Genomic DNA, 12,642 nt, shown 5'->3' on the forward strand with positions numbered 1-12,642 from the left:
TTTTCCTGGGCTTTTTTGGCATAAAAAAGTCTCAAAGTAGTCACATTGAGGTTTTTTGAGACTTTTTATGCCAAAAAGTCTCACAGGACTATTTACACTTCTTTATTCGTCTGCTGTAAACCGTGCAAAGTGAGATTAACAAAAAGTCTCATAGAGCAGTTATTTAAGGGGCAAAGTCACTTTAATGGATCTTATGGGAAGCAGAGCTCCAAAAATGGACATAGAACTGTCCCAGGGAGCCACCAAATCATAAATAAGCCCCTATATCACAACCTATGGAAGAAGATCCATGTGCTAAAACCTTTTTTCCGTTTAACCTCAGAGTTATGAGTTTAGATCATTGTCCTGTGTCTGGGAAAGATGTTCTAGAAGAAGCTTCTGTTGGTGCAGAAGATTCCAATATGTTTGTCCCGACCATAATAGAACTACTATAATACTGCCCCCTATGTACACATATAAAACTACTATAATACTGCCCCCTATGTACAAAAATAAAATTACTATAATACTGCCCCTATATACAAGAATATAACTACTATAATACTGCCCCCTATGTACAAGAATATAACTACTATAATACTGCCCCCTATATACAAGAATATAACTACTATAATACTGCCCCCTATGTACAAGAATATAACTACTATAATACTGCCCCCTATGTACAAGAATATAACTACTATAACACTGCCTCCTATGTACAAGAATACAACTACTATAATACTGCCCCCTATGTACAAGAATACAACTACTATAATACTGCCCTCTATGTATAAGAATATAACTTATATAATACTGCCCCCTATGTTCAAGAATATAACTACTATAATACTGCCCCCTATGTACAAGAATATAACTACTATAATACTGCCCCTATGTACAAGAATATAACTTCTATAATACTGCCCCCTATGTACAAGAATATAACTACTATAACACTGCCCCCTATGTACAAGAATATAACTACTATAATACTGCCCCCTATGTACAAGAATACAACTACAATAATACTGCCCCTATGTACAAGAATATAACTACTATAATACTGCCCCCTATGTACAGGAATATAACTACTCTAATACTGCCCCCTATGTACAGGAATATAACTACTATAGTACTGCCCCCTATGTACAAGAATATAACTACTATAATACTGCCCTCTATGTACAGGAATATAACTACTGTAATACTGCCCCCTATGTACAAGAATATAACTACTATAATCCTGCCTCCTATGTACAAGAATATAACTACTATAATACTGCCCCCTATGTACAAGAATATAACTGCTATAATACTGCTCCCTATGTATAAGAATATAACTACTATAATACTGCCCCTATGTACAAGAATATAACTACTATAATACTGCTCCCTATGTATAAGAATATAACTACTATAATACTGCCCTCTATGTACAGGAATATAACTACTATAATACTGCCCCCTATGTACAAGAATATAATTACTATAATACTGCCCCCTATGTACAAGAATATAACTACTATAATACTGCCCCCTATGTACAGGAATATAACTACTATAATACTGCCCTCTATGTACAAGAATATAACTACTATAATACTGCCTCCTATGTACAAGAATATAACTACTATAATACTGCCTCCTATGTACAAGAATATAACTACTATAATACTGCCCCCTATGTACATGAATATAACTACTATAATATTTCCCCCTATGTACAAGAATATAACTACTATAATACTGACCCCTATGTACAAGAATATAACTACTATAATACTTCCCCCTATGTACAAGAATATAACTACTATAATACTGCCCCCTATGTACAAGAATATAACTACTATAATACTGCTCCCTATGTACAAGAATATAACTACTATAATACTGCCCCCTATGTACAGGAATATAACTACTATAATACTGCCCCTATGTACAAGAATATAACTACTATAATACTGCCCTCTATGTACAAGAATATAACTACTTTAATACTGTCCCCTATGTACAAGAATATAACTATTATAATACTGCCCCTATGTACAAGAATATAACTATTATAGTACTGCCCCCTATGTACAAGAATATAACTACTATAATACTGCTCCCTATGTATAAGAATATAACTACTATAATACTGCCCCCTATGTACAAGAATATAACTATTATAATACTGCCCCCTGTGTACAAGAATATAACTACTATAATACTGACCCCTATGTACAAGAATATAACTACTTTAATACTGCCCCCTGTGTACAAGAATATAACTACTATAATACTGCCCACTATGTAGAAGAATATAACTACTATAATACTGACCCCTATGTACAAGAATATAACTACTATAATACTGCCCCCTATGTACAAGAATATAACTACTAGAATACTGCCCCCTATGTACAAGAATATAACTACTATAATACTGCCCCCTATGTACAAGAATATAACTACTATAATACTGCCCCCTATGTACAAGAATATAACTACTATAATACTGCCCCCTGTGTACAGGAATATAACTACTATAATACTGCCCCCTATGTACAAGAATATAACTACTATAATACTGCCCCCTATGTACAAGAATATAACTACTATAATAATGCCCCCTATGTACAAGAATATAACTACTATAATACTGCCCCCTATGTACAGGAATATAACTACTATAATACTGCCCCCTATGTACAAGAATATAACTACTATAATACTGCCCCTATGTACAAGAATGTAACTACTATAATACTGCCCCCTATGTACAAGAATATAACTACTATAATACTGCCCCCTATGTACAAGAATATAACTACTATAATAATGCCCCCTATGTACAAGAATATAACTACTATAATACTGCCCCCTATGTACAGGAATATAACTACTATAATGCTGCCGCTATGTACAAGAATATAACTACTATAATACTGCCCCCTATGTACAAGAATATAACAACTATAATACTGCCCCCTATGTACAAGAATATAACAACTATAATACTGCCCCCTATGTACAGGAATATAACTACTATAATACTGCCCCCTATGTACAAGAATATAACTACTATAATACTGCCCCCTATGTACAAGAATATAACTACTATAATACTGCCCACTATGTACAAGAATATAACTACTATAATACTGACCCCTATGTACAAGAATATAACTACTATAATACTGACCCCTATGTACAAGAATATAACTACTATAATACTGCCCCCTATGTAAAAGAATATAACTACTATAATACTGCCCCGTATGTACAAGAATATAACTACTATAATACTGACCCCTATGTACAGGAATATAACTACTATAACACTGCCCCTATGTACAAGAATATAACTACTATAATACTGCCCCCTATGTACAAGAATATAACTACTATAATACTGCCCCCTATGTACAAGAATATAACTACTATAATACTGCCCCCTATGTACAGGAATATAACTACTATAATACTGCCCTCTATGTACAAGAATATAACTACTATAATACTGCCTCCTATGTACAAGAATATAACTACTATAATACTGCCTCCTATGTACAAGAATATAACTACTATAATACTGCCCCCTATGTACATGAATATAACTACTATAATATTTCCCCCTATGTACAAGAATATAACTACTATAATACTGACCCCTATGTACAAGAATATAACTACTATAATACTGCCCCTATGTACAAGAATGTAACTACTATAATACTGCCCCCTATGTACAAGAATATAACTACTATAATACTGCCCCCTATGTACAGGAATATAACTACTATAATACTGACCCCTATGTACAAGAATATAACTACTATAATACTTCCCCCTATGTACAAGAATATAACTACTATAATACTGCCCCCTATGTACAAGAATATAACTACTATAATACTGCTCCCTATGTACAAGAATATAACTACTATAATACTGCCCCCTATGTACAGGAATATAACTACTATAATACTGCCCCTATGTACAAGAATATAACTACTATAATAATGCCCCCTATGTACAAGAATATAACTACTATAATACTGCCCCCTATGTACAAGAATATAACAACTATAATACTGCCCCCTATGTACAAGAATATAACAACTATAATACTGCCCCCTATGTACAGGAATATAACTACTATAATACTGCCCCCTATGTACAAGAATATAACTACTATAATACTGCTCCCTATGTACAAGAATATAACTACTATAATACTGCCCCCTATGTACAGGAATATAACTACTATAATACTGCCCCTATGTACAAGAATATAACTACTATAATACTGTCCTCTATGTACAAGAATATAACTACTTTAATACTGTCCCCTATGTACAAGAATATAACTATTATAATACTGCCCCTATGTACAAGAATATAACTATTATAATACTGCCCCCTATGTACAAGAATATAACTACTATAATACTGCTCCCTATGTATAAGATTATAACTACTATAATACTGCCCCCTATGTACAAGAATATAACTATTATAATACTGCCCCCTGTGTACAAGAATATAACTACTATAATACTGACCCCTATGTACAAGAATATAACTACTTTAATACTGCCCCCTGTGTACAAGAATATAACTACTATAATACTGCCCACTATGTACAAGAATATAACTACTATAATACTGACCCCTATGTACAAGAATATAACTACTATAATACTGCCCCCTATGTACAAGAATATAACTACTATAATACTGCCCCCTATGTACAAGAATATAACTACTATAATACTGCCCCCTATGTACAAGAATATAACTACTATAATACTGCCCCCTGTGTACAGGAATATAACTACTATAATACTGCCCCCTATGTACAAGAATATAACTACTATAATACTGCCCCCTATGTACAAGAATATAACTACTATAATACTGCCCCCTGTGTACAGGAATATAACTACTATAATACTGCCCCCTATGTACAAGAATATAACTACTATAATACTGCCCCCTATGTACAAGAATATAACTACTATAATAATGCCCCCTATGTACAAGAATATAACTACTATAATACTGCCCCCTATGTACAGGAATATAACTACTATAATACTGCTCCCTATGTACAAGAATATAACTACTATAATACTGCCCCTATGTACAAGAATGTAACTACTATAATACTGCCCCCTATGTACAAGAATATAACTACTATAATACTGCCCCCTATGTACAAGAATATAACTACTATAATAATGCCCCCTATGTACAAGAATATAACTACTATAATACTGCCCCCTATGTACAGGAATATAACTACTATAATGCTGCCCCTATGTACAAGAATATAACTACTATAATACTGCCCCCTATGTACAAGAATATAACAACTATAATACTGCCCCCTATGTACAAGAATATAACAACTATAATACTGCCCCCTATGTACAGGAATATAACTACTATAATACTGCCCCCTATGTACAAGAATATAACTACTATAATACTGCCCCCTATGTACAAGAATATAACTACTATAATACTGCCCCCTATGTACAAGAATATAACTACTATAATACTGCCCCCTATGTACAAGAATATAACTACTATAATACTGCTCCTATGTACAAGAATATAACTACTATAATACTGTCCCCTATGTACAGGAATATAACTACTATAATACTGCCCACTATGTACAAGAATATAACTACTATAATACTGACCCCTATGTACAAGAATATAACTACTATAATACTGACCCCTATGTACAAGAATATAACTACTATAATACTGCCCCCTATGTACAAGAATATAACTACTATAATACTGCCCCGTATGTACAAGAATATAACTACTATAATACTGACCCCTATGTACAGGAATATAACTACTATAATACTGCCCCTATGTACAAGAATATAACTACTATAATACTGCCCCCTATGTACAAGAATATAACTACTATAATACTGCCCCCTATGTACAAGAATATAACTACTATAATACTGCCCCCTATGTACAAGAATATAACTACTATAATACTACCCCCTATGTACAAGAATATAACTACTATAATACTGCCCCCTATGTACAAGAATATAACTACTATAATACTGCCCCCTATGTACAGGAATATAACTACTATAATACTGCCCCCTGTGTACAAGAATATAACTACTATAATACTGCCCCTATGTACAAGAATATAACTGCTTTATTCCTTTTTATTTTTGTAACGTTTGTTGAGAATCTAGCCACCCCCGTTCATACATTGTACAGTGAGGGGTGACTACGTTTCAGTACTTCATGTGACGAGTCTCATCTGCAGAACATCAGATTTGCATTGAGAGAAGGAACTGATTATGAAGTAAACAATTTTGGACACTTTGTAGCTTTTTGAATTCTGACCGTTTGCTCTGATAAAGGGGCAGGAGTGTTGTGCCAGTGACGTCAGGGGGGTCTTTTAAGAATGCGACACATAGCAGCGGGACTCAGAGCGTGGAGAAGAGCTCTCGAAATGGACAGGTGAGACCCTAGCACTCCCCCGAGTATCAGGATGAGTCTCCTATGGTCTCTGTGTTTTGTTCTTACTCATAATTTACAACACAAAAACTTACACGTCAGATCACTCGTCTGCAAAAATTACATCTTACTAAAAATGAGATTGTAAACATTTTGGGCTGAATTCACCATTTTTTGACTCAGAGTGAAGCTGAGCGGTTATTAATAACAGTCGTTCTATGTGCAGTCTGTGCTTGACACAATGGGGCTTTTTTGGATGTGATTTTAATTTAGTAATTACTAATTTAGCTTTTTTCTTAGTTTTTTTTTTTATTTGGTGCCAATTTGTATATATATATTAGCTTTCTATGAATGCTGTTGTGTCAGTTTTCTGTTTTCTCAGTTTCCGTTCTTTTTTTTATTATTTAGTATTTAAATGTTTCTGTGTGTTACATAATATTATTATTATTATTATTATTATTATTATTATTATTATTATTATTATTATTACTACAGCACAGAACAAGTTTTGGTATAAAATCATAGCTCAATCATAGCTGCCCATAATTTTTTCCCTCATATTAGTTTCTGATTTACTTGTGCTCTTTTGCAGATTATATTTCATTTTTAATTTTTTTTTTTCATTTGTACATTTTAAGGGCCCATAGGTTTTAATTTCTGATTTGTCACGTTTTTGTATGTTTTTGACATCAGATCTTGGAGATTTCCCCCCATTTTCTATAACATTCAATCATATTCTCAGAAATACAGAATATATTATCTAGAGAACAATATCTGTGTAAATATGGAAGTGTTCTAGAACCCCAGATGGCACAATCCAGTCATTATCCTGCACCCCCAAGTGTCATTGTGTCCCTTTCCTGTTCCCCAAGTGTCAGTGTGTCCCTGTCCTGTCCCCCAAGTGTCAGCCTATCCCTGTCCTGTCCCCCAAGTGTCAGCATGTCCCTGTCTTGTCCCCCAAGTGTCAGCGTGTCCCTATCCTGTCCCCCAAGTGTCAGCGTGTCCCTGTCCCCCCAAGTGTCAGCGTGTCCCCGTCCAGTCCCCCAAGTGTCAGCGTGTCCCTGTCCTGTCCCCCAAGTGTCAGCGTGTCCCTGTCCTGTACCCCCAAGTCTCAGTGTGTCCCTGTCCTGAACTCCAAGTTTCAGCGTGTCCCCATCCTGTACTCCAAGTGTCAGCGCATCCCTGTCTTGTACCCTAAGTGTCAGCGTGTCCCTGTCCTGTCCCCCAAGTGTCAGCGTGTCCCTGTTCTGTCCCCCAAGTGTCAGCGTGTCCCTGTTCTGTCCCCCAAGTGTCAGCGTGTCCCTGTCCTGTCCCCCAAGTGTCAGCGTGTCCCTGTCCTGTCCCCCAAGTGTCAGCGTGTCCCTGTCCTGTACCCCCAAGTCTCAGTGTGTCCCTGTCCTGAACTCCAAGTTTCAGCGTGTCCCCATCCTGTACTCCAAGTGTCAGCGCATCCCTGTCTTGTACCCTAAGTGTCAGCGTGTCCCTGTCCTGTCCCCCAAGTGTCAGCGTGTCCCTGTTCTGTCCCCCAAGTGTCAGCGTGTCCCTGTTCTGTCCCCCAAGTGTCAGCGTGTCCGTGTCCTGTCCCCCAAGTGTCAGCGTGTCCCTGTCCTGTCCCCCAAGTGTCAGCATGTCCCTGTCCTGTCCCCCAAGTGTCAGCGTGTCCCTGTCCTGTCCCCCAAGTGTCAGCGTGTCCCTGTCCTGTACCCCCAAGTCTCAGTGTGTCCCTGTCCTGAACTCCAAGTTTCAGCGTGTCCCTGTCCTGTCCCCCAAGTGTCAGCGTGTCCCTGTTCTGTCCCCCAAGTGTCAGCGTGTCCCTGTCCTGTCCCCCAAGTGTCAGCGTGTCCCTGTCCTGTCCCCCAAGTGTCAGCATGTCCCTGTTCTGCACCCCAAGTGTCAGCGTGTCCCTGCCCTGTACCCCAAGTGTCAGCGTGTCCCTGTCCTGTACCCCCAAGTCTCAGTGTGTCCCTGTCCATAACTCCAAGTTTCAGCGTGTCCCTGTCCTGTCCCCCAAGTGTCAGCGTGTCCCTGTCCTGTCCCCCAAGTGTCAGCGTGTCCCTGTCCTGTACCCCCAAGTGTCAGCGTGTCCCTGTCCTGTCCCCAAGTGTCAGCGTGTCCCTGTCCTGTCCCCCAAGTGTCAGCGTGTCCCTGTTCTTTCCCCCCAAGTGTCAGCGTGTCCCCGTCCTGTACTCCAAGTGTCAGAGTGTCCCTGTCCTGTCCCCCCAAGTGTCAGCGTGTCCCTGTCCTGTCCCCCAAGTGTCAGCGTGTCCCTGTCCTGTCCCCCAAGTGTCAGCGTGTCCCTGTCCTGTCCCCCAAGTGTCAGTGTGTCCCTGTCCTCTCCCCCAAGTGTCAGCGTGTCCCTGTCCTCTCCCCCAAGTGTCAGCGTGTCCCCGTCCTGTCCCCCAAGTGTCAGCGTGTCCCCGTCCTGTCCCCCAAGTGTTAGCGTGTCCCTGTCTTGTACCCCCAAGTCTCAGTGTGTCCCTGTCCTGAACTCCAAGTTTCAGCGGGTCCCTGACCTGTTACCTAAGTTTCAGCGGGTCCCTGTCCTGCACCCCAAGTGTCAGCGTGTCCCTGCCCTGTACCCTAAGTGTCAGCGTGTCCCTGTCCTGTCCCCCAAGTGTCAGCGTGTCCCAGTCCTATCTCTTCTGCCAGGCAAAGACACAGGGTGGCATGATGATGTGACGCCAACCTGTGTCATACAGAGCATTAGATTGATGGGTCTGCATGTCAGTTTCATCTCAGTCTTTAATTCATATTCTGGTGCAATTGATTTCTCCTGATTGTATGGACTTGCCAGCGTTGGGAAAATCTGACGACTCCCTTAGGAATCAAACATCTGCAACCTGAGGCAAGATTCTCATCTAACCTCATGGCAGATGCAGTCCTGACAGTGACATCACTGGGGGAAACACCCTGAACATCAGCAGAGGCCAATCACAGGCTTCTGCTGATGTTGAGTCCTCCTCCAACTTCCATGGGGAAGGGAAAGGAGCAGCAGGACATATCCCACGTATGTACATATAGAATCAATATAGATGTATCATTACGCAAAGAAATGTAAATGTAGACTTACTTACCAGAGACCTAAAAATATGTACATATACCACAATCTTCAGTGACCTGAAATGCTGAAATATTTTACCAGGACAGATACATTAAAGCAAACTACCAGGACAGTAGAGCACTTTGTACTTTAGCTCGTGACAAGTTCTGGTCGTTTTCATGTTCCAAGTGTCTGACAGCAAGTAGAGATCTTACAAAGCATGTTGTTGGAGTATATAATTTGTGGTATTCTTTTTGTGCACCTTCTTACCCTGTCCTGACCCTCTAGTCTGCTACTGAAGCGCAAGAAATTCCTGTACCACTACAAGAACCTCCGCTGGGCGCGGGGGCGGCATGAGACTTACCTGTGTTACATCGTCAAGCGTCGTTACAGCGCCGTCTCCTGTGCCATGGACTTTGGCTACCTGCGAAACCGTAGTAACTGCCATGCGGAGATCCTATTCCTACGCTACCTGTCCTTGTGGTTGGGACATGATCCAAACAGGGCGTTCCGGGTCACCTGGTTCAGTTCTTGGAGTCCATGCTGCGACTGTGCCCGGCGAACTGCTGAGTTTCTCCTCAACCATCCTAACCTGACCCTCCGCATCTTTAGCGCCAGGCTGTACTTCTGCGAGGAGCGGAACGCGGAACCTGAGGGTCTGCGGAAGCTGAAGAGGGCGGGGGTGCGGCTGGCAGTCATGAGTTACAAAGGTAAGACATCAATGTCTCCAGTGGTCTTCTACAGCATTGGGTGCCTAAGGCCCACCAGCAAAAAAATCCAAATTAGGTGACCTCCTGCAGTATCTTTGGGTTCCAGCAATGGGTTTAGGATCCTCTGAATCTCTGGTGGGTCATCCACACTGGTCTTCTAGATTTAGGCTCAGGTACACAGCAACCTGTGACCATGTGACATCGCTTTGCCAGTCTCCACTAATAGGTTGCACAGATATCCGGTAGGGTCGGGTCTCCATCACCTGTTGGGTTGAGGTAATGCCAACATTGTTGCAATAATATTATTATTAGTAACAATGTGACACATTGGGGGGGATGTATTAACGCACTTGCGCCACAATTCCGGTGGTTTTGAGCCAAAACAACAGTGTGAAAATCTTTACACCATAGGTATCGAGGCTTTTGAGACCTGTTTTTAGCCATTTTCCGACTTGTCTGACTGAGGGGGCGTGGCTTGGTCTAAAAGGGGGTGTGGTCTATTTTTATGTTCTGTGCGCCAAAAATTGTGTCGCAGAGTTTAGAACTTCAGGTATAAATTTAATAATGGTCCATCTCCAGGACATTGTGCATATGTATGATTTGTGAGAATTTCTTTCTTTTTGTGTACTTTTACTGTTATATTCAGATTACTTCTATTGCTGGAACACCTTTGTGGAGACTCGTGAGCAGAAATTTGAGGCCTGGGATGGATTACACGAGAACTCGGTCAGACTCTCAAGGAAACTGAACCGGATCTTAGAGGTGAATATATTATGACATAAAAGGGGTTTTCTGAAAACTCCTTTTATAAATTTAGACTGTGTATTAAGTGTTGCTGCTATGACACAGACCCAAATAATACTCATAGAATACTCATATGATGCTACATAGAGTAACCAGCAATACACTCTACTTTCCCTACAGCCTCCATATGATATGGAAGATTTACATGAAGCATTTGATCTTCTGGGACTTTAAAGAATCTGTAATAACTCCCTGCAAATCAGCGAGAAAATCCAGACCCTGAATATCACATCACCCAAATATGGAAGAAGAGGCGACATTCATGTTCCATACAAAATCTTCAAGAAATGAAACCCAAAGAGAGAGGGTGGAATGACATAATCATCATATCATCATCATATTCTACTGTAATTTATTTGTTATTACTGCAATGCAGGAACAACATGCAATACCACTAATAACCACAATGTGGTGCCCGGAGACATTACTATATTACGGATTGTAGTAATAATATCACCTCCATAGAGATAATGCATTCTCCTACATCACCTAATCCATATCCTGTTCCATATGAGTATTATAGTAGTTTTATTATAGTAGTTTTATTCTTGTACATAGGGGGCAGTATTATAGTATTTATATTCTTGTACATAGGAGGCAGTATTATAGTAGTTACATTCTTGTACATAGGGGGCAGTATTATAGTAGTTATATTCCTGTACATAGGGCGCAGTATTATAGTAGTTATATTCTTGTACATAGGGGGCAGTATTATAGTAGTTATATTCTTGTACATAGGGGGCAGTATTATAGTAGTTATATTCTTGTACATAGGGGGCAGTATTATAGTAGTAATATTCTTGTACATAGGGGGCGGTATTATAGTAGTTATATTCTTGTACATAGGGGGCAGTATTATAGTAGTTATATTCCTGTACATAGGGGGCAGTATTATAGTAGTTATATTCCTGTACATAGGGCGCAGTATTATAGTAGTTATATTCTTATACATAGGGGGCAGTATTATAGTAGTTATATTCTTGTACATAGGGGGCAGTATTATAGTAGTTATATTCTTGTACATAGGGGGCGGTATTATAGTAGTTATATTCTTGTACATAGAGGGCAGTATTATAGTAGTTATATTCCTGTACATAGGGGGCAGTATTATAGTAGTTATATTCCTGTACATAGGGGGCAGTATTATAGTAGTTATATTCCTGTACATAGGGGGCAGTATTATAGTAGTTATATTCCTGTACATAGGGGGCAGTATTATAGTAGTTATATTCCTGTACATAGGGGGCAGTATTATAGTAGTTATATTCCTGTACATAGGGGGCAGTATTATAGTAGTTATATTCCTGTACACAGGGGGCAGTATTATAGTAGTTATAGTCTTGTACGCAGGGGGCAGTATTATAGTAGTTATATTTTTGTACATAGGGGGCAGTATTATAGTAGTTATATTTTTGTACATAGGGGACAGTATTATAGTAGATATATTCTTGTACATAGGGGGCAGTATTATAGTAGTTATATTTCTGTACATAGGGGGCAGTATTATAGTAGTTATATTCCTGTACATAGAGGGCAGTATTATAGTAGTTATATTCTTGTACATAGGGGGCAGTATTATAGTAGTTATATTCTTGTACATAGGGGGCA

At 39.2% G+C, this 12,642-nt stretch overlaps 1 protein-coding gene across 1 annotated transcript; it reads left to right on the forward strand.

The window, feature by feature from the left end:
• Nucleotides 1-6,475: 6,475 nt before the first annotated feature.
• LOC140105477 (single-stranded DNA cytosine deaminase-like) lies at nucleotides 6,476-11,320 on the forward strand. The gene is made up of 4 exons (XM_072129426.1): nucleotides 6,476-6,483; nucleotides 9,809-10,230; nucleotides 10,877-10,992; nucleotides 11,155-11,320. Exons 1-4 carry the CDS (start codon nucleotides 6,476-6,478, stop codon nucleotides 11,206-11,208), a joined length of 600 nt encoding a protein of 199 aa, XP_071985527.1. The 3' UTR covers nucleotides 11,209-11,320.
• Nucleotides 11,321-12,642: the final 1,322 nt, after the last annotated feature.

This window comes from Engystomops pustulosus, chromosome 11, assembly GCF_040894005.1.
Source record: "Engystomops pustulosus chromosome 11, aEngPut4.maternal, whole genome shotgun sequence".
NCBI lineage: Eukaryota > Metazoa > Chordata > Amphibia > Anura > Leptodactylidae > Engystomops > Engystomops pustulosus.